The 24,339-nt window shown below is 37.4% G+C and overlaps 1 protein-coding gene across 2 annotated transcripts in view; it reads left to right on the forward strand.

The window, feature by feature from the left end:
• The window catches only part of chst10 (carbohydrate sulfotransferase 10), an 82,599-nt gene that overhangs the window by 23,807 nt on the left and 34,453 nt on the right, over nucleotides 1–24,339 (forward strand). For both annotated transcript variants that reach the window (XM_026264338.1, XM_026264337.1), the window contains exons 3-5: nucleotides 3,399–3,496; nucleotides 3,636–3,870; nucleotides 9,527–9,632. In XM_026264338.1, coding sequence (XP_026120123.1) covers nucleotides 3,399–3,496; nucleotides 3,636–3,870; nucleotides 9,527–9,632 — 439 coding nt within the window. The remainder of the gene's footprint in view (nucleotides 1–3,398; nucleotides 3,497–3,635; nucleotides 3,871–9,526; nucleotides 9,633–24,339) is intronic.

Raw genomic sequence — 24,339 nt, forward strand, 5'->3', positions numbered from 1 at the left:
CGATGTTTTTCATGTGTTTTCATCCTCATTTAGTGAGACGACAGATGCTGAAATCACTGCTAGTGGCACGCACGTTAAACTGTAAATTCCATTTTTATGAATGGATTCCGCGATTCCATCCGCGTTTTCCGCGTTTTTTTTTTCTTCTTCAGTCATACCTTCACTTACTCACATTATCAACACCTCTCTTCACTCTGGTACATTTCTCTCAGAATTTAAGCCAGCTCTGGTAAGCCCACTGCTTAAGAAACATCCCTAATCCAGCAGTTCTAGAAAACTACAGACCAGTATCTCTTCTTCCGTTCATTGCAAAGACACTTGAGCAAGTTGTGTTCAATCCACTCTCTATGTTCCTTGTACAGAACAACCTCCTGGACAGCAACCATTCTGGCTTTAAAAGCGGCCACTCAACTGAAACTGCCCTGCTATCAGTTATTGAAGACCTGCGACTGGCAAGAGCAGATTCCAAATCCTCCTGTGGTTTAAGTCCTACCTCTCAGATAGAGGAAGTATCTAAGTTACAACTTCTTGCTACTGGGGTTCCTCAAGGCTCAGTACTTGGACCACTTCTCTTCTACATCTACTTGTCATCATTAGGATCTGTCATTCAGAAGCATGGCTTTTCCTATCACCTCTGTGCTGATGACACTCAACTCTACTTCTCATTCCAACCAGATGATCCAATGGTAGCTGCTCGCATTGCAGCCTGTCTGAGTGATATTTCTAGCTGGATGAATGACAATTACCTTTAGCTCAACCTTACTAAGACAGAATTGCTGGTGGTTCCAGCTAACCCATTGTTTCATCACAACTACTCTATACAGCTGGGTTCGTCAACCATAACTCGTTCCAGGTCAGCCAGAAACCTAGGAATTGTGGTGGATCATCAGTTAAGCTTCACAGACCATATTGCTACAATGACCTGTTCCTGCAGATTTGCCTTATACAACATTAGGAAGATTAGACCCTTCCTGTCAGAGCAAGCCACACAACGCCTTGTCAAACCTCTTGTTCTCTCCAGACTGGACTATTGTAATGCTCTTCTGGCAGGCCTTCCTGCATGTAATATCAAGCCTCTGCAACTCATCCAGAATGCAGCAGCGAGTGTTGTCTTCAATGAGCCAAAAAAAAAAAAAAAAAGTTGGCATTGTTTTTTTTATTTTTTTTTTTATGCACAACCTGTCAGTGAAGTATGGTTGAATGCATCTAAAAGCCATAGGGAGCTCTCACAGAGAAACTCCAAAAATTCCCCGCAGAAGTACCATAACACAGTTCCAGGAAATGGCAATTTCCATGATAAAGTATATTTATAATGATGATGTTTGAGGAGTGTTGCTTTTGCAAATGCACATTATAAGTGACTCAAACACTCATTATAAACGACTCAAACAAAAACATAATTGCAAGGTTTGCGATAGCATAATCACACTAGATAGTTCGATTTGCATGAGATTTAGTTTTAATCTTGATTTTTCATGCAGCCCTAGTACAGATGCGAGTAGGGTATATTTATTTGTTACACAGACAGATTTTTTTCACAGCACATGTGACATATATGTTGCACTGTATACAGACCTGTTATATTTAATGAATAATCCAACAGACCCCTCACCCAACAATAGGACTGGGTTCTGGGATGTCTGTGAACTACCCCCTTAGCCACAACTAACACCCCGAGGCAGAACATGCCCCTGGTTACCATAGCAACAAAGGTATATCAGCAAGAAAAGATGGTTTAACAACTCAAAGAAATTTGGGGAGAGTTAACTGTCACATAATTATAATTTGAATAACCACATATTGCCCATAGAAAGAACATTTCTCCATTAAATTTATAGATAAACCTTGCTATAAATTAACATGTATCCCTGGGACATTGTGTGTATTATTACTGTTTTGTATATTGTCTTTTGTATACAGCTTAATGCATGCTTTAGGAACAAATTATTAACTCTTGTAACCTTATTGGTGTCAAGTTTCATATCGAAATGATCCTCCCTTAAATTCCCCATGAAATAAAAATTAAAGTTTTTTGGGTGTTAGTATCAATATGTTAGTTATAAGTTTATCTATAAGCCAGTATGCTTCAAAACAGTGACAACATTTGCATTTAGAATATATAAGCATTCAAAGCTTGCAGTTTGTCATTTCTGCCAAAATGGATCGAAAAGGGATGTTCATTCCAGTTAATTTTCCTGACCCATTAAAAATGTCACATTAATTTTAATGTACAAACAGCAGCAACCTGGATTCACACATCATCAAATTATGACTCACCTGCAGCACTTCTCAGAACAGAGACAAACAATAAAATACTAAATAAGAAGAATAAAATAAATAGGGCTTGTAGTGTCGTCTGCCGCTGATTTTGAAGAATCAAGTCTGGGATTTTGTTTCCAGAAAAAAAAAAGACTTTATTTCAAGGAGAATAAAGCTGAATATCTTTTGAATGTCAGGTGGCATTTCCTTGTATACATTTTTTTGTGTTTTTTTTTTTTTTATACAGGGTAATGTTATACACTATACAGGGTAAGGCATGTTCAATATATTTCATATAGTTTTCCTTATGCTTACAATTTGATTCCTCCCTAGAGAGAAGGGTCCCCCTAGACTTTTGTTAGGGTAAGATGTTTTTCCAGATGTTTCTCATCTGAGGGTCTATATTTCTGCCAAGCAAGCACATTCTTTTCACACACAGGCTATATCATTATAATGGAATAATAACTGTACATATAAATGGCTAGATTCACCTTGATTATACTTGATTAATACAAATTTTATGTGACGCTAGTTTTACTCAAATCAAACGGTCAGATGCTCATGAAGAGACTGTCAGAGCAGTTCTGGAGATGTTGTTCATGTGTTCTCGTCTTATTTAGTGAGACAGCAGACACTGAAATTACCGCGAGCGTCACGTGCGCTTCAGTGTGTGTTTATAAAGGAAGTCGCGCTTCTGCTCCATTCATTAACAGAGACACGCAGAACATGCAGGATTCATAAATAGACTGTTCCGGCTTAATATTTACGGATATTAGTCCATCACGTGAGATCAGGTGGTTGGCTGGCTGCTGTCAGCGACTACTGAGAGGGGCCCCCTTGAGGGGGATCCCGATAACAGTGTGATTACACGTTACTGCATTGACGATCAAAGGGGCGCTCACACAGTGTCGTTGCATTTTATTCTTTATTCTTAACCAGGCCAGCTCGGGGCCCCAAGCAATTGCTTGGTTTGCCTGCCTTGTCGTGATGGGCCTGCAGAAATCAGACCAGCTATCAGACCAGATTTGCACCCCTGCTATGTTGTATCTGTCATTTAAAACATCCCACAACTTATTTGTATATTTATATTCATTGACCATAAAGCACTCTGAGAGTTTCCCCCTCCAATATGTTTTCAGACTATGCAGAGAGGACAGAGATGTTTGTTTGGACCTTGCCATCTGTTACGATGAATCTACAGTGGCCAGACAAGGGAGCATCGCAGCCATATATACTGGTAAGACAGTTTGCCAGGGTATACTGGGTTCACTTATTTGCTTTATTTTTAAAAGCAACTTGAATTAAATTTTTATTTATAATGTGTTTTTGACTGTTATGTATATGTTCATGTATGTTGATTGGGTTGTGGGTATTAGTCCTCAGTTGGTCCCTCTTTGGTGGAGCCCACAAACTGGCAGTCAGTGAATGAGAAGCGTCTGGAGCTGTTAGCAACTGTTTGCAGAAATTCATCTCTGTGGAACCTCACCCACACAACTGTGGGCAAGTTTGTGTTGGACCGCATTTTTGTGTGTGACAAGCACAAAATACTCTTCTGTCAGACACCCAAAGTTGGAAATACACAATGGAAGAAGGTTCTAATTGTCTTGAATGGTAAGATATGTCTTCAGGTAAAATAGCTAATTGTCCTTAATGGTAAGATATGTCTTTAGGTATAATAACTTATATATTTGGGATATAAATCTTACAACTAATTTGAAACTGTAAAAAAAATAATAATAATTCAGCATCACATTTCAAAGGGATAGTTCACCCTAAAATGAACATTTTATGTTTATCTGCTTACCCCCAGGGCATCCAAGATGTAGGTGACTGTTTCTTCAGTAGAACACAAACTGAAATTTTCATCTCAAACCATTGCAGTCTATCCGTCTTATAATACAAGTGGATGGGAATCACGGCTAAAACATACAATATATTTAAAAAAAATAATAATAATAATTTAATTAAACTAATAATTAAACTAATTAAAACTAATTAAATCCTGTGGCTTGTGACGATACATTGATATGAAAAGACACAAAACGATTGGTCTGTGCAAGAAACTGACTGACAAATATACCATTGTATTGTACATTGATTTGAAAATAAATGTTTCTGCACGTGGCCAAATATTAAAATTTAATGGATTTAAACATTGTTTAATCAAGCTGTAAAGTGAAACGTCTCCAGGCCGTTTGCGCCCTCTACAGGTATTTGTTTTAATACATTAATGTACTTAAGTTATGTTCATGTTATATATATATATATAGGCATTTTACATTATGAATTTTAACAGTGTTGTTCAGTGTTGTTACAATCTTGTAAATTCTTGGTTTTGATGTTTTATTTGAGCCAATTATTATTGGTTCATTGTTAGTTTATATATAAATAGTCATACTAAAGCCTGGTTTTCACTTAAGTCTGTTTGTGTTACAAAAAATTAAAATAAATTAAATAAATAAAAAATAGGATTACTCAGTTGTCAAAAGAATCAGTAGGTTAATTGATTCCCAAAAGAATCATTCGTTACATATGGGGGTAGGATTGTAGAAATATTCCAAATAAATAGATTATGATCCACAAATAAATGTAAAGCTATTCACAAAAAATAATCGTATCCACAAATGAATAGAATGAGATCCACAAATATATGTTAGGAGTTTAACAAAAAAATAATTAAATTCACAAATATATATAAAAATAGATTTGCTAGTAAAAAACGTATTCACAAATTGTTTTTATGTCACAAGCACAATTCTGCCTACATTCATTTGTGAATCGCTTTGTGTACATTTGTGAATTGCTTTCTGCGCATTGTCGATCACCTCACGCATTTGTGGATTCTAGAGTGACCAGTGGAGAAAAATGTATAGGTATACATTTACAACATAAAAGTATAGGTCTCTGCAGGAAAGTAATGGGAGTTACCAGATAAGGGTGTTTTTACACAATGATACCTGATTGGTTGATGCCATAGTGACGTTAGGTTTAGATGTGGGGTTGGGTAAGGGGGATCATTTAGATTGCATGATTTAGAAACACCCAGCAGTTTCAAAACACCCACATGGTGATAAACGCCCACTTTTGCTCTGCAGAGACCTAAGTCTGGAAAAATCCACAAATAGGTCGACTCCACCCACTGTCTACTTAACCCAATCAGATAACGCCCGTGTTGCGCTGACCAATTGCAGCACGCTCTCTCTCCAACCAATCACGTTTTGCCTAACAACCAGGGCGGGAATAGACACATGAACGTGAGTCACTCGTCGCTACAGTCTCTTCGACATGGCCGATGAGGAGGAGTAAAGACAGGTGAGTGATGCCAATTGAACACAGTAATTAACTGAAGTTTTACCAGATTCTTGATATGTCATTATTTGTCATAACTAGTGAGGCAGTTTGACAATTTACACAATAATTGAATCAGTTATTATTTGCTACCAACCACCATTTCGGAGTCTGTCGCATTTGTCGGCCACATACATGAAGGGTGTCTTAATTCTAAAATGGACCATTATTCATTGTGAGGTGTAAATTGTTGTAAATTGTTGCCTAGTTAAAACGAGGCAACTTCTATGATGTATGTGGCCTACAAAATGAGACCTCCTTGAGGAAGCAGCCATCGAAACAGTCTGCGGATATAATTTACATTTAGAATTACTGAATTAGTTTATTAGATTAAACTATAACGTAAACAATATTGAGTGCAAGATTTAGAATATGTGTGAAGTTGCGGGTAGATTAGATGTGCACCTGTAGTAGGGTTGCCAACTGCCTTAAAGGTGCCATCTGTAATGTTTGGCAAAAAAAAAAATCAAATCATACTCCACATTCCATACCAGATGGGGGCAATATGCCTCAATAAAGTGAATTGGTCTACTCTAGAGTAACAAACGAGAAACGGCATAGTCTCTATGCTCCGCCCCTACTTTCACAACAACACTACAGCCATAGCCAAAGCCTAACTGTGCGTTCACACCGCCGGCGTCTAGAGCGTCAAAAATCGTTCTTGCCGCTCTGCTCACGACGCTGCAGAATAATTCGTGAGCGCTCAGACGCTCTAACGTAGATCAAATGCTTATTTTGTATTTAAAGCGGCCGCAAAGCAAACAAGCTTGTTGATCTCGTGCAGACTAACCACAAGGAGTTATAAGTTAACCTCATTAAATATTGTTGTGGACGAAATATTATGATCCTTTACTTAAAATGAACAATCTCAGACACCTTGGTCCACGTATCACTTTTAATTTATTTTTTATGTCCTTGTACACATCATAGATTAATACAAACACTAAACAGCAATAATCAACCTGTCCTTTATTCTGCTTTGGATCTATTGTGCCAACCCTCAAGCATTCACCGTGAGACACACACAGTTGACTCTTTTCACACGCTTTCACACCACACATCAATTTTTTCACGCACAGAAAAACCACAAAGCAAACAGGACACGGAGACCAACAGGCTAGACAGAGCAGGTTAGTTATGATATAATAAAATGGGTAATGTTAAGTTATAGCTAGCTAATTATCAAACGCAGCTACGGTTTGCCATCGCTAACATTAGCACGTTTATCGAACAGCCTTCGATACATTTCTATGTTATAACTTCCCGAAAACAAATACACAAACATATAAAACAAACTTCTAGCGAAATACTAACAGCATCTAACTTACCAATCGAAAAGAAATGTTGCAAGTTCAGAGTCGAACCTCATTTCTTTCATGTCCATCAGTTGTCTCCAGCGATTAAAAGCAGTGCCGATGTTTACTCTGGTTTGGCTCCTTTTCTTATCGGATTTGATTTGTGATTCCGAGCGCGGTTGTTTCCCTGTAGCGGGTGGTGGTCTCTTGCCAAGGGCTTGAGCCATAATTTCTCTCTCTTCCCTGAACTGAAATGAAGTACTGTGCTGTACTTTCCACATGATTGACATCAGGTTCAGGCACGCCCACAAGACGTGCGTGTTATTTGTGTATTGAAGGTTGGCTGGTGGTTATGTTGCCCGCATACTGCCTCCCATGGCCGAAACTGGTATTACGACACCTGTCGGGCCGGGGCTAGTAATGCTAATGCTAATTAAGGTTGATATCTCTGCAGCACTATAACTTGACATTTTTTTAATGACATCATCGTCCTTATTTCTTCTCATTCTTTTGATGCGTGTAGGTCATGTTATGGATATTTTTACCTCAATTTTTGCATATGGCACCTTTAATTATACAGACATATGTTTGGGTTCAGATCTTCCACTGCATATTATATGAGACTCGGTTTTCCCATAATGAATCAGAAAAATGACCCCTTGTCCCTATTAAACAGGCAAAACGATTGAATGAGTTTCCCCTTGTCACCCCCTGCAGTGGCATCGTCTCTGATACTACGAGCATGCGTGAACTGAGGGGAGTTATGCTGTTGTTACGTTACCTGTAATGCAATGTACTGCATGACATGTTAATTGAAATTAACTGACGAAAAGAACCAGATCGGTGAAACACATTTTTTAAATAGATGCTGTCATTATAAATAAAACGCATATTTGAGTTTAAAACAACTACTTTCTCGCCTGAAATGCAAATTCGCGTCTGTTGAGTTGTGAAGTTAATTTCACTCGCGAATAAAACGAATTACTCGCGCGAATTATCTCAAAATGGTCAAGCGGCAAACTAGACGCGGTAGACGAGAATTTGACGCTCTATTCACATTTGGTGTGAACACAGCATTACGTTCATGTGTCTGTTCCCACCCTGGTTGTTAGGCAAAACGTGATTGGTTGGAGAGAGAGCGTGCTGTGAATGGTCAGCGTTAGGGTGTTATCTGATTGGGTTAAGTAGACGGTGGGTGGAGTCAACCTATTTGTGGATTTTTCTGCATTGGTGACGCTAGAATTGTGTCAAAATCCACAAATACGTGAGGTGATCGACAAATGCGCAGAAAGCAATTCACAAATGTACAGAAAGCGATTCACAAATGAATGTAGGTAGAATTGTGCTTGTGACATACAAAAATATTTTTGAATACGTTTTTTACTAGCAAATCTATTTTTTATATATTTGTGAATTTAATTATTTTATTTTGTAAGACTCCTAACATATATTTGTGGATCTCATTCTATTCATTTGTGGATACGATTATTTTTTGTGAATAGCTTTACATTGATTTGTGGATCGTAATCTATTAATTTGGAATATTGCTACAATCCTACCCCCATAGTTACAGCCCTAGATTAGTTAAAATATTTCTAAATACAACTGCATTGTTTTCCTTTTGTAATAAAAAGACAAAACATTTTATTAAAAACTTCTTAAAAACAGTATTAAAATATTGTCACATTCTAGTGAACCAAGTATCTGTATTTTGTCTCATCTCGTGAGCTAAGTGTATTGTCACACCCCTAGTGTCGATAAGCGATGATATAGGTCATAATTTTCGAAGTGTAAAATCAATCATATATTCATGAAAAAGAAAATCAGTTTGAATAAAGAAAGCAATAACTTTGCCGTAGTATCCTTTCAAATGTTAAAGTTGTCACAGTCATTGCATGCTTTGCATGTGCTGCCCCGCCCTGCCCCCGGAAAAAAGTTCTCTTCTGAGCCCGTCCACCTATTTGTGTTCTCAAGCAGGCACATGAGGACGGAGTGTTCTTCTTCGCCTTGCTTTATGGGGATGCATTACCACTATCTATCTCTCAAATGGACCACTGACACTATCTACAATCTCAATTAGGAGTGTCAATGGTTCACTTAAAATTGGTCCTGTTAAAATTATTGGTTTGTGTTCTAACTGAAGAAACAAAGTCACCTACCTCTTGGATGACCTGGGGGTATGTAGATAAACATAAAATTTTCATTTTTGGGTGAACTACCCTCTTAAGAGGGTTAGAGGGTTGGACTCCCAATCGAAGGGTTGTGAGTTCTAGTCTCGGGCCGGACGGAATTGTGGGTGGGGGGAGTGCATGTACAGTTCTCTCTCCATCTTCAATACCATGACTTAGGTGCCCTTGAGCAAGGCATCGAACCCCCAACTGCTCCCCGGGGGCGCCGCAGCATAAAATGGCAGCCCACTGCTCCGGGTGTGTGCTCACAGTGTGTGTGTGTGTGTTCACTGCTCTGTGTGTGTGCGCATTTCGGATGGGTTAAATGCAGAGCACAAATTCTGAGTATGGGTCACCATACTTGGCTGAATGTCACTTCACTTTCACTTAAGTATGACATCAACCTGCATATCTCCTTTAGACTTAAAACATGCTTAACTTTTTTTTGTCTTTCAGGAAAGTTCTCAAAAGTTGAAGATATACCAGAGAACCTGGTTCACGATCATGAAAGAAATGGTTTACCCCGCCTGTCCTCTATGACGGACACAGAAATTCATCAAAGGTTTACATCAGTTCACTTCACAAAAATGTTTTGTAAAGAGATGTTTCTTGGAAAGCATGTTACCAAACAGGGTAACAACCAAAATTATAATCAAGTTTCAAGTTTCTTTTATTTATATAGCACATTTAAAAACAGTTAGCACGGCTGACCAAAATGATGAACAAACAAAAGACATAGAACACATGGCAACCCATGGATTCATATCATAAACTCACAAAAAATTAAAAGCCAAAGAAAATAAATAGGTTTTAAGAGATGATTTAAAAACATTTAAAGTCTGTGCCAATCTGATATATGCTGGAAGGTTGTTCCACATTTTAGGGCCAGCAACCCCAAAAGCTCTATCCCCCCTATGCTTTAACCGTGATCTGGGGACAGAGAGAAGCCTGATCACCAGACCTCAGATTTTGTGTAGGATTGTATGAATAAAGTTGATCAGATAGATAGCTTGGTGCCAGATTATTTATAGATTTAAAACCATAGAGAATATTTTTTTTAGCAATTCTAAGATGCACAGGTAACCAATGCATTGATAAAAATTAGGAGATAAAATAATTTCATGATCAACTGTATCAAAAGTTGGGTTTAAGTCTAACAGAATTCTAGTTTTCAGCATGTGCATACTATTGCTTCTAATGCTTGGCATTCAAGCTCTCACTATCTTACACTGGCTTCAGACTATTGGGCCAGTCCTTTTTGTTGAGCCCTGCTTAACTTTACCAAACCAAAAAAACAAACAAAAAAAATTAGATATGTCACAATACAGATTACAGGTCTGCAACCCTAAATTGGATGTACAAAGAAATTACCTAGATTATAGTGCAATTTCTTGTTGTTCTTTCAGTCCATTTGCACCATCAGATTAATGGGGATGTCTAGACTTGTGTCAACGTTATTACTACACATTTTCTACCCTATAAAATTTGGCCACAATAGGCTGGTGCATTTATTTTTCAGAACAAATGTTTAACTTGGACACCGTGGTCTAAAAGCATTTGGTCCCTACTGACTTCTAATGTGTGGCCAGAAAAGATGCTAAAAATATTTGTTTTGCATTTCACAAAAGAAAGAAATGCATACAGGTTTGAATTGAAATGATGTGAGGTTGAGTGTTAGACTTTGGTGATTTCTGCATGTACAGAACTGTGAATTACATTATATAACTATATATATATATATATATATATATATATATATATATATATATATATATATATATATATATATATATATATATATATATATATATATATCAAGATTCAACAATATTTCCTGTTCCTTCTCAATGACCCCCTACTGAAACATTAGCAAGTTTTCCTATTCTGTAAGAAGCTGGCCACACGTTTCTTACACAACCAAGAAGGTGTTTAGTGTGGGAATCCCTCATGCTTCTCTCTGTCAAAATGTTTAAAAGATATATGTAAACAGTTCACTTCCTTTAGCCTAAAAGAGCAATGTTTAAGGGTAAAATTAAAGCTTAATCCATGCTCTCTGCCTTATGCAAACTCACTGGCTTGTAGCTTCCTGAGCATCGTATTTATGACACAGCCAATTATAGTGGTATAGTGGTATCTGTGTGCGTGCGTGTGTGCATGCGTGCGTGCGTGTGTGTGTGTGTGTGTGTGTGAGTATAAGTTTGGGCAGTGACATAAATTTTGTGTTCTGGAAAGTTTGCTGCTTAAGCTGTTGTGGTGCAGCTTAAACCAAACCTCTCCAATTCGGCTTTTTTTGTTGGTACCATGATGCTGTTCATCAACTTTCTTTGTCAACTCAGGCTTTGATCCTGAGCTTGTGGAGCTCTGTGCACATGAATGTGTGACATCACGGGCGAACAGCCAATCATGAGCCTTGCAATACAAAGCAAGTTTGATGTACTTCTCGTGAGAGTCCCAGCAAGATTCAAAATTAAAGGTTAAAGGTTTTGCTAAAGGTTAAGAGACAAATTTAAACATCATATGAAACATGAAAGAGGAAAAATAAAATAAATTATCTTGCTCTATCTATCAGTGAAGGCACAAGTGAAACTTGTTAAGTTAGTTTATACATTTGAAAATATATAGTGATAGAGAATAGAACGTGTAAGGTCACATGTATTCTTTTTAAAATACTATCTATTGATCTGGAAAGCATCTGCTGTTTACAAACATCTTAAATACATCTAAAAAAAATGTCCACTTGACATCTGAGAGGAAATGTCCTATAGACGTATTGCAAATGTGGAAATACTGTAAAAAAAAAAAAGTATAATCTTGCAGACTTCAAATAGACATCACCTAGATAAATGGGGCAATCATATAGGCTAACGAATTTATTGTATACGTAAAGCGCTTTACCATCACATGAGGGGATATTAATCCTCAACCACCAGTGTTCAGCGCCCATTTGGATGATGCGAATGCAGCCACAGTACAACAGCGCCAGTGCGCTCACCACACAACTACAGGTGGAGAGGAGAAAGGGACAAGTGATGTAGCCTATAAATGCCATCAGGGAATATACTACGTTCAGATGCAATACCACCCAACTTCAAATTTTCAGCATAATGGATGCACTGACAGCGCAAAAATTTTCGCGCTGTCAGTGCATCCATTATGCTGAAAGTTACATTTTTGCCCATATGCAAGTGAGTGGGGGACTTTGAGCACTTACAATCACTTACACAATACATATGTGCCGAACACCATGGACCCCGTCAAAGGAGTATTCTTCGAAAAGCTTGCACTCACGACCTTGCGTGAGATGGAGCAGAGATGATGGTGATGGACCAGCACCCTGTACAGGAGGGGCTGTATCTATTCCCTCAGTGGCAATGTGTACAGCAGGGCTCTGGACTATACAAGCGAAAAAGCACCCCACTCTAGATATGGCGCTGGTCTGCCCCATATCCAGAGTGTCCATCCCAATTGTAGGGGAAGAGAACAAAAGATCCCTTGCCAATTATGAACAAAACCACATGTCGTATTTCTCTTTCTAACAAAAACGTTTGCCCTTCTGGGCCAAAAGTCTCAGCACCCAGAGAACTACTCCAAAACATTTATTTGACAGTCTTACAGCGCTGTTGACCATTCTCCAACTACAGACTTCCTTGTCCATTTTGTGAGTGACGCATTTGTTGCCACTACTACACATAGCGTAACCCTGCCTTGGGGATTCCCTCTGTCAACAGTTTAGGGTTTCCCACAGGGTTAATGACATGTGTCTGTTTTAAATGTTGCTCTGTATACAGTGACCAGTGCCAGGACCCACACATAAAGAGAAGATCAAGTTACTGCTATTGAGGCCATGATCCCCAGCAGTCTTAATTCTCCAAGAAAAAAATGCACTCGTCTCCTTAGCCGAAACTGAACCAGACAGCTGTGATAAACCTCTGTCCCTGTTGTGCTTTGAGTCTATTTGTCAACTATTTGATATACTGTAGGAAACCAATCTAAATGCTGCAGGGCACGGCGTTAACTGCAAGTCAGTCAGATGTTAAAGACTTTCACAAAACTACTGCCAGGTGGTACAACTGGTTGCAGTTATATTTTGTTTTGTAAACCGAGATCAAATAACAAAATTCAACAAAAATAACTTTATAATATAACATCATAAGAATCTTAAAAATCATAAGAAAATTAATTTTAAATGTATTTTTAGAAAGTGAAATTCAACGTGTGAAATAGACATATAGGCTGCAGCCTAATGCTTAAAAAAAGTAATTTACACAAAGGCTCTTACTGCATGTTATGGTTATTAAACATTCATTATGAAACCATTAAAACCACACAATTTCCATATGTTGTTATTAAGCACTTTCATTTCAATCTATAGGCTAATGAAAGATTTTGAACAACCTTGGCCGTTGGTCCACTGTACAAGCATACATATCGATGTGTACAAGGCTGCAGGTTCATGAGACTTTATTCACGTCGCAGTTTTCTCCGACTCGCACCATAAAAATAAATAAATAATAATTGATCTAAATATCTTTCAAGAATAAGAAATCAAGAATAATAGGATAAAAATATATATATATAGATTACATTTAAGGATGTGTGCATTATGCCATAAAAAAAAGAAAACGATTGAGGGGTTGAGGTGGGTTATTGTTGAGTGTTTTAGGCTAGGCCTAGTTCTAACATATTTTGGCACTATAGTCATATTTATGTCACAAATTATGAAAGGCTTGAAACTTTTCATAATTTGCTTATTTATTTCAGCAGTTCAAACGTATTTATTAGTTATCTGGCCTTTTTTGACACATTTTATTCCTATATACAGAGCTTATGACATGCCGAAAATTATTTCCACAAGTTCCCTTGTATTAATTAAAACTTGTTTAAATAATAATGAATCCATTTTAAATAAATAAATAAATAAGTTTCAAATACAGAATTTGGTCGTGCGGGAGATTGGGGGAATCCATAAAATGTTAAAATTAAAACCCTATTGGAATTGCTCCGTTTATTAGGGCCCGAGCACCGATGGTGTGAGGACCCTATTGTATCTGCTCTGTTTATTATTATTATTCCGGTTCTTCTTCTTCTCCAAAATAAATCGCATTTTTGAGGGCTTAAACATGCTCAAAAAGTCATGAAACTTTGCACACGCGTCAAACCTGGTGAAAATTTTTGTCTAATATAGGATTCAGAAGAGGGTGTGCCGAAATGGCTCGACAGTGCCACCTATACTAAGAAAATCAACTGCCTTCCAGCTATGTCTCACGTACATGCACGAAAATTGGCACACACATGTAACACACCAATACCTACAAAAAAAGACTCTTGGAGCAAAATTCTAAACCCAACAGGAATTCGGTTATTTTTAATATTATGAGCAAATTTTGTGTAATTTTTGTCATTTCCATGCGTTGTATTTAAACGAACTCCTCCTAGAGATTTATTCAGATCAACACCAAATTTGGTATGCCTAATCTAAAGGCCTTTGCGATGTTAAATTGCGAAGATCTTGAGTTTTCGTCGAAGGGCGTGTCCGTGGAGGCCTGGCGAATTTCGATGATTCGCCATGAAAAATAAAATTGCTATAACTCAGACATACAATGTCCAATCTTCCCCTAACTTCAGATGTTTGATAAGACTCCGAACCTGAACAGATTGACATTCCCACATTCAGTTATAGTCACAGCGCCACCTATTGGCAACAGAAAGTGACATATTTTACACTGTGACGAACTACTACTTTTTTGTGGTCAGTCTAATCTAAAGGCCTGTGCGAAGTTCAGTTGTGAGGATCTTAAGTTTTCATTAAAAGGCATGTCCATGGCACCGTGATGAAGTTCGATGTCTCACCATGGGAATAAAAGATGTTATAACTCTGGCATAAAATGTCCGATCTTCCCCAAACTTCACATGTGTGATAAGAGTCCTGGCCTGAACAGATCTGAAGGCCAATATTCCATTGAGTGTGGCAAAATGGCTCGATAGCGCCACCTATACACTTTCAACAGAGTGTGCCTCGAGCTATGTTTCATGTACATGTACGAAAATCGGTACACACATAACACACCAATACCTATGAAAAAGTCTCTTGGTACGAAATCCGAATCCCAACAGGAAGTCAGTTATTTAGAATTTTCTCTGCTAAATTGGTAGTCAGTCTAATATAAAGGCCTGTGCAAAGTTCAGTTGTGAAGATCTTGAGTTTTTGTTAAAAGGCGTGTCCATGGCGCCGTGACGAAGTTCGATGTCTCGCCATGGGAATAAAAGATGTTATAACTCAGGCATAAAATGTCCGATCTTGCCCAAACTTCATATGTGTGATAAGGGTCCTGGCCTGAACAGATCTGAAGGCCAATATTCCATCGGGTGTGGCAAAAATGTCTCGATAGCGCCACCTATACCCTTTCATCGGAGTGCGTCTACACTTTCAACAGAGTGCGCCTCGAGCTTTGTTTCACGTACATGTAAAAAAAATGGTACACACATGTAATACATGAATAAGTCTCTTGGTACAAAATCCGAATCCCAACAGGAAGTCAGTTATTTAGAATTTTCTCTGCAAAATTGGTGTTGTTTTTGCTATTTTCATGGGTTGTACTTTAACAAACTCCTCCTAGAGATTTATTCAGATCAACACCAAACTTGGTCAGTGTAATCTAAAGGCCTTTGCGAAGTTAAATTGCGAGGATCTTGAGGTTTGTTAAAGGGGGTGTCCATGGCGGCCTGACAAATTTCGATGTTTCGCCATGAAAAAGGAAGTTGCTGTAACTCAGACATACAATGTCCAATCCTCACCAACCTTCACATGTTAGATAAGACTTCTGCCCTTAACAGATCTACATGCCCATATTCAGTTATAGTCATAGCGCCACCTGCTGGCAACAGGAAGTGGCATATTTTACGCTGTGACAAAGTACTCCTAGAAATCTTTTGACATTAATGTTTTTTTTTTTTTTTTTGTGGTCCGGGTGCGAGGGCCCATTCATCGCTGCTTGCAGCTTTAATTAGGGCTCAAGCCTGAAGGGGCGAAGAGCCCTATTGTTCCCCTAAGTATTATTATTATTATTATTATTTTTTCAACCTTCCGGGGGGTTTTGGCCTTAACATACTCAAAAACAAAGAAAATTGGCCTACACATTTGAACCTGCGGCCATCAGGACGCCTTTCAGAGACTGGGACCCGGGCGTGGCACAGGGGCTCTACAGCGCCTCCTGGAACACCGTCAGAAAATCCTGAACCATAGCTCACACAAACTTTCATGTATTTATATGAAACTCAGTACACTTATAGATCTCATTGAGCCGAACAAATTTCACGCTCTATGTCATAGGCTCCGCCCAACAGGAAGTCAGCTATTCAGGGCTGTTTAAAAAAGCATGCTCTGGAATTTGAAATACTCCTCTGAAGTTTTTCACCCGTTCGCCACGAAACTCAGTGAACATGATCTCAAGACATTGAGGATGAAAAATTACGAGGGGATTTTTGATATCTCAAATGGTTTGCCCGTGGCGAGGCGTTGAATTTAGGTCAAAAAATTAGAAACAGGAAGTTGTAGCAACAATCACTTTCTGGGGAATAATTAACTCAAATGAAGTGAATATTCATGAGTCTATGAATATAACGTGCTTATTGCTTACAAATATTAAATTACCCAAAGAGGGAATATTTAATAACTTAAAGGTAACCTTTACTCGAATTAATTTAAGATACTCTAGACAATCTGTTCGTCCAGCGAACTGGAAGCTAGACTTCCTTATCAAAATTCAATAAAAATACCCTTCTTACAAACTCCAAGAAATATTAATCTTCTGATCAGGAAAAAACAATATTTTCTGTGTCTGTACTACTAAGATTACTGAAATTAATTTATATAAAACAAAGCTCGTAGCGTAGATCACACGATTCAGGGACTTCGATCTCAATGAGCAATAAAACAATTCAATTCAAGCAAATTATATGATTTAATAAAAACAGACTAAAGAGTACATAACTACAATTCACACGAAGTAAATATGAGTATATAGCAAAATGAAAATATAATTTAAACAAGGTAAACGAACAAGAATAGTAATGAGATAAATGAGAGAGAGAGATAAAGAGAGAGGGAGATAAAGTGAAAACCAATCTCAGCGTGACAATTTCAAACAGTTAACTTTGCAAGAGACCCCAAGTCATTGAATAATTCCACAAACATGGAATAGCATAGACAACCTTAAACAGAAATTTTAGTTGCGATATAAGAAAGTACTTGCTTTGATCTGGCTATTGTGTGTAGTTGCGTTCAAATTGTCCGTCCGTGCGGCTTCAGCATGGTTCTTTCAAGAACAGATGATGCGTGAGCTCGATGGTTAACGCGAAGGTAAACTTTGCCAAAAGATGATTAGACTTAAGTTCGTTTGGCTCGTGAAGACAATTGAACGAAGTCAAATATCCGAAGACAATAAAGAAAAACTAAAATGAAACAAAAAGTAAAGAAGAATAAACGAAGAACTTCTTGAAGTCCAGTTGCAAAGCTGGGAACCCTCTTTTCTCTCTGGCGGAATGCCCAGAAAACAGGTTTCCCTGAGGTTTTACGTAAACTTATGTTTACACCTATTTTTCAGTATGAGCCAATGAAGTGTAAACAAACTGAGGCGGAAAAAATCTTCTTTGTTTGCTGATCTCCGCCCACTGGTCTAATTTATGGCGATGACAAAATTAAACATTTTTCTTAAGCAAGATCGTTCCTCTGAAACAATGCATCTTTTTGTAATTTGCTATCAAGATTCGTTACAGTCGTATTTTTACGATTATACAGACACCAAGAACTATGATTTTACCAATCAAGTATACAGAGATACAGAGTTATTCTTAACTAAATGCATATAAAGTTTGCATTAAACACACAGTAACATTTGTATATTCCACTATGCCGCATACATACCTTTGAGCACAAAAAGGGAGACATTAAAATACATTTAGAGGTAGTTTTATAGAAAAAAAAGGTCCATGGGCTAGCAAAAATGCTTGTGCCTGTTTGTGAATGTATGTGCGTCTTGTGAATGTGTGTGCGTCTGTTTCACTGGAATGTGTGATCGCTGCGAGTAAAAAGGGCGGGTGTTTGTCTTCCCTTTGAAGATCGATATTGTATCTCTGGATAGTCTCCAAGGCGTTATAACTCTCATCCACGCCAGGACGTTGCCGTCATGGCAGCGCCCAGGGTGGTGAGTTAAGTTGTAAGAGGGTTGTAAAACGAAGGTACTTGTTTTTTTCTTTAACTCACTTTCTGGTCTTTGAGTGTAGAATGTGTTAAAGAGTCAGGATTCATTAATATGGAAGAGATGGTTGAATACCATCCGCTCATTGGTGTTACAAAGTGCCTAATAACATCCACATACATTTCCTGAGTTTCATCAAACTTCATTGGTTTGTTCATTGTAATATGTTGCTCACATATATGTAACTATAAGGTGTCAAAGTTTCAGCGCCACCAACTGACAGCAGGAAGTGTTTCATTGTCAAAATGGTTTTAATTCTGCGTCTTATTTTTACTTGATTTGCTTCAAACTTCATCAGAATAATGACAAAACACAGCCGATGTAAATCTGTTGTGGTAATATTGATATCTAATATAGTGTTGCCATAGCAACATTCCAAAACTTGAATATTCTGTCATGGTGATTTTGAGGCAGACAACAAGCTCAGATTTACATTAAACTCAGAACACATATCAGTATTAGTGACAGCTAGACAATGGCAAAAGTTTTTAAAAGGGCGTGGAGGCACTCTCTAGCGCCAGTTTTTGTCAGAAGTGGGGGGTTAGTTTTAGCTACAGACACCAAACTTGGTACATAAATTGTTCTTATCAAGACGGACAACTTTCTCATTCACAGTCATAAGCTACGACCAACAGGAAGTCAGCTATTTTGATTTGAAAATGTATTTTTGGGCAAATTCTGCTGTGAATTAATGCATACTCCTCACAGGGGAAGTCAACTATACACACCAAACTTTGTGTACATGATGCAAAAACATTGAGGAACTTAACAGAGAGACAGACAGAGAGAGAGAGAAAGAGAGAGAGAGAGAGTTAACATCTCTTTAATCACCGGAATAAAAACAGAAATTGTATGTTGTTGATTTTTTTCATCATTACAGCTTAAGAAATCTCTTAGGCCTTATCATTTTCTGTCAGTTTTAGGGACGAAAAAAAAAACCTAGTACAATTTGTAGGGCTCAGACAACATGATTTTGTATAATAAGGTTAAGAATTATGTTCATTTCAAAATTTTAAAAAAGTTTTTAAAAATACATACACGTTGACTTGTATATATTTTTTATTCTGATAATAATTGTAAACTTATTTGATACTGACCTATGACAGACATTCTGTGACATGACATTTACCTGAGTTTACACAATCTTGATGATTTAACAGTAAAACAGTTCAGCTCACAGTCACAGATAAAGACTAAGCTGTAATGCAGGAAAAATATTTGACAAATGCTTATAGATCAATAAATTCGAGTGCAAAATAATACGGCATGTTGATATTTTGATGACATTTTTTTTCCAAGCACATTTTACCAATTTCAAATCACATCAATCTTAATAAATACTACAGATTTAGTATTTCATGATTTATGAGTGATATATATAATTGTCCTCGAAGGCTGGAAGTGAAAAGCTCATTCATATTCAGAAGTGCTGAATTGCATTGGTCATAGAGCTCATTGTAGCGATGCTTCAGATGTTGAAATAGATTTGTTATTCATTATACAGGTTCACTGTTTGCAGAGTGAATACAGTATGTGTATGTGGTGCAGACGCAGCAGCGAGAGCACGTTATTGTAACCAGTGCTTTAAGTGGCCCAAAAGAGGTGCCGGTACTCTATTATAGCCTTTTTTATATAAACGGGGGGGGGGGGGGGGGGGGGGCGGGGGGGCGGTTGCTGTGGTCTTGGGTGACGGGATTGGGGGGCTTATGATATTAGACTTTGTAGCCTATAATAAAAGATAATGACTTTCAAACCTTAACTAAACACATTTTTATTCAAAGATCAACCGTCTGTCATTACTCTTTAGTCTGCCACAAGAAACAGCAACATTAAAATCATGAACTCAAATGTCATTGTAAAAAAAAAAAAAAAAAACAATGACTGTTGTAACAGTGCGTAAATCAGACCTTTCTGTAACGCTAACGTTAATAAGCTTAAACGAAAATAACGAAAAAAAAGCGGAGTATTTTTTGTACACAGTGCCGCAAACTGTCAATCACTCCTGTACGCGTGCATCACTGTCCTCCTCGCAGCTGCAGCAACTTGCGCTCTCTTCATCAAGCTTTAAAACAAAAAGGGGACAAAAAGATCATATTGTCTTTGTGCATAGGCTATAGATTAATTAGATAAATGAATATCTAAATTTGTGCCCAGCCGCCTACGGTATTTTTTTAGAACTTTGAAAAAAGATGCTGCAGCCAATGAGCAGCGGCTGCAGGACGACTCAACCTCCGCAGACAGTTTTTAATGTTTATCAGACAATAAATACTCAAGATTTTGCTTTAGTATAATTTTCAGGACAATTAGGGCCAGATTCGGGAGTCGGGACAAGAGTTTAGATTTCGGGACTGTCCCAAATTTTTCGGGACGTCTGGTCACCCTACCTGAAAGAGCTGCATTACTTCATTAGTTTGAGTCTGACCTGCAGTGATATCATTCAAACTTGCTGAGGTGTCAGTCAGCGAAGCATCTTCTTATGATCTTGTTCTTTCGGTATTCAGAGTCTGAAGCCAAGAGAACATATTAAGTGCTGTTAACTGTATTTGATTATTAACAGTACCAAGTGTATACTCATAAAGACTTTCACACACCTTCTCCGGCCACGTTGAGTTGTTGACACTAACAGTGGGAAAAGCGACACATGCGCTATTCACTTGTATAATTTAAGGGTGAATGGGTAATGTAGTTTCTGCTCTCGGTGGGATGAATTAGGAAGCTTGCATTGTGAAAGGCGCTCTGAAAATCGGCAGTGCAGGTAAAAGATTAAAATCTCTATTAAAACAAATGACCAAATGAGCGTACCGGTATGCTAAAAGCACGTTCTGGGCCCACTGGGCCCACTTAAAGCACTGATTGTAACACAAAAACGCATTAAAATAATGCGCAAGCTTTCGCTCGGAGAGCGTGCGCGCACTTAAAACTCGTTTCCTCTGCACAAACTGTGTCCTGTGCACTCACAATTCTCTCTATGCTCATGCGCTAGTCCATTAACATGGGCTCTGAAAAAAATATGCATTACAGATAGAGCTTGTGAACCTGGCCTTGCATAGGCATATGCACAATCTGTCCTGTTCTCTCCATTTAGGAACGCTTCATTCGGACTGGTTCAGATAGCAACACCAAACGTGCAGTGTGTAATACCAATCATGGGCATGGCCACCACCAGATGGAGCTATAGCATTACTTTTAAATAAATGTCTTAGAAACGTGTATACAGCATTTAAATCATTTTAAAAAAATATTTCAAAGAAAAATAATACGTATTTAAAAAAGCTAATGAATTTACTGGTAATATAGTTTTATATAATAATTTCAGAAATGTTTATAGATGATAAAAGTATTTTTTAAAATGATTATAGAGCATGAAAAGTGTTTTGCAACAATTTATAATAAGCTCTCTTTGGTTTACATTAGTTAATGCATTAACTAACATGAACTAACAATGAACAATCTATTTTCCAGATCATTTATTCATCTTTTTTTATGTTAGTTATTCCTATCATTAAAAATATTATTGTTTATATTATTTCACAGTACATAAACTAATCTTAAAATAAACTGTAATTAAAAAATTTATTTTTATAATGTATTAAAATATTTTAACTAAGCTTTAATTAACATTTATGTAAACACTTATATTGAAAGAGACTGAAATGGAAGTAATTTTTACTTTAAACTCAGAAAAAGTTTTTAAAAGGGCGTCGAAGAGGCACTCTATAGCGCCACCTTTTGTCAAAAGTGGGGGTGTTAGTATATTGTACTTATCAAGATGTACAACTTTCTAATTCACAGTCGTCAGCTACGACCAACAGGAAGTCGGCTATTTTGATTTGAATATGGATTTTTGAAAAAATTGAGCTGTGATTTAATGCATACTCCTCAGAGGAAAAGTTCACTATACTCACCAAACTTTGTCTACATGTTGCAAAAACATTGAGGAACTTAAATTGCGAACGGATTTCGGGGATTTTGTCGTGGTGATTTTTTGAAATGACAGTAAAAATGGAATCATTAATTGTCTTGTATTTTTTAATTGCAGCTTCCAAACACTTAAAAGCATTTTTCATACAGCGATCAAATCATTCTGAGGAAATATGCATAGTTTCATGACTTTGCAACAATGTATGATTAAAATAAAATTAAAAAAACTGTCAGACATCTCAACTCACTCTGTCCCTTTGTTTGAGGAATGTATGTGTGCTGACTGAGGCCCCGTCCACACGGAGACGGAGCTTACCCCAATCCGATCTTTTTTTTCCCCATCTCAAGAAATATCCGCATCCACACGAAACCGCATAATGATGTAGTATACATGCCAGACCAGTATGTGGCACTGTAATTCTGGCACAGAGATACACTAAAAACAGAGAAGACTTGCGCGTGGTACACAAACGAACATGGAACAATACATTTATTAATCAGTGTTAATGTTAGTTAATAAAAAGACAATCGTTCAGTGTTTGTTCATGTTTTTGTTGCTGTAACGTGACGTAGAGGTGTCTGACTAGGGGGGAGATGTGGGCTGATGACGTCATCGTTTCAGAAAATATACGGATTAGCCGTCCAGACGAAAAAGCAGAGATGGCGTTTTCAAATTTATCCACTCTGGGACACGGTTTCAAAAAAATTGCGGTTTCACCTTATGAAAACACCGGATCCGTGTGGACGAAACGCCTATCCGATAAAAAATTTGTGCATATTCACAGAAACGTGTCTCCATGTGGACGGGGCCTGAGTGTGTGTTTGAGTGTGAGTCAGGGATGGGCTGAGCTGAGTGGCAGACAGACAGCGAGAATTAAACATCTCTTTAACCCTTTCGAGTCGATTAACGCATATATGCGTTTTGAGTCATTTTCACCTGATAACCCCGAAAAGAACTTAAATTACACTCTCAGTTTTAATCGTACAGCATTATTATTTGCAGCACAAATATTTTTATTTTTATTTTTTTTTTATTCCTGAAACTGTCAGAAAAGAATAAGGCCTAAGAGATTTCTTAAGCTGTAATGAAAACAGCACAATTAGCAACAACAACAAACAAATAACAACATTTATAACATTTATAATAAAGTGTTTTTTTTTTTTTTCTGGTGAAAACATCCACTAAATTAAACTGCTGTAAAAATGTATCAGATTTTTTTTTTTTTTTTTCACATTTTTTTTTTTGCATAAATCTATTAATCAACCTCAGGCCTGATCAAAACTACCCAATTTTTTTTAAAAATTCCAAGATTTTAACTTTTTAATTACCAAGTTCATAAATGATGTCACTGATTTGGGAAAAACACACACAAAATTACATATTTTCAATATAAAAAGTGATTGTGGACTGGATATTTTTTTTACCTTTTATCACAGTCTTGGGCATGTCAAAGATTAGTAACAAGATTGGCTTTGATGCATTGTTCGTTTTTGTGCAGCATTAGATTTACATTTGTTCTCCCTAATTTGTTGTTGGTGGCTGATTTTGCCCCATTGACTTCCATTTTAACGACATTTTTTTGATTGCAAAGCCATGACACCATATAATCATGCATTCTTGGTTGTTTGTGGTTTTCCCTTTTGGGAAGAGGTAAAAAAAATATATTTTTTTACACTAGGTGGGACCATTAACCCTTTAGATAGGCGTGTGCAAAAAAAGGCTTGGTTTCTGGCTTGTATATGGAGTTGTATGGAGTATAACAGCAAATTATAGTGTTTGTGTGTGTGTGTGAGATTCTTGATTCTTGGTGGTTTTCCCTGTTGGGAAGATGTAACATTTGTTATTTTTTACAGTTGCAAATAATAATTTTAAACTCATTTGATACTGACCTCTGACACCCTGTGACATGCATGCATGCTTTTGTTTTGTCTATTCGCTTGTTAAGTCTGACGTCACGTAGCAGCGCTTCCGTGTCCAAATGCTCTATCAGTTACCACAAGAAAACAACAAAAGGTGCTAATATTAACTCACAATGTTATAGAATACTAGCGAAAAAGTTATAATATTAACCTTTAACTCCATACCGAGAT

Source organism: Carassius auratus, unplaced genomic scaffold (assembly GCF_003368295.1).
Source record: "Carassius auratus strain Wakin unplaced genomic scaffold, ASM336829v1 scaf_tig00216899, whole genome shotgun sequence".
Classification (NCBI taxonomy): domain Eukaryota; kingdom Metazoa; phylum Chordata; class Actinopteri; order Cypriniformes; family Cyprinidae; genus Carassius; species Carassius auratus.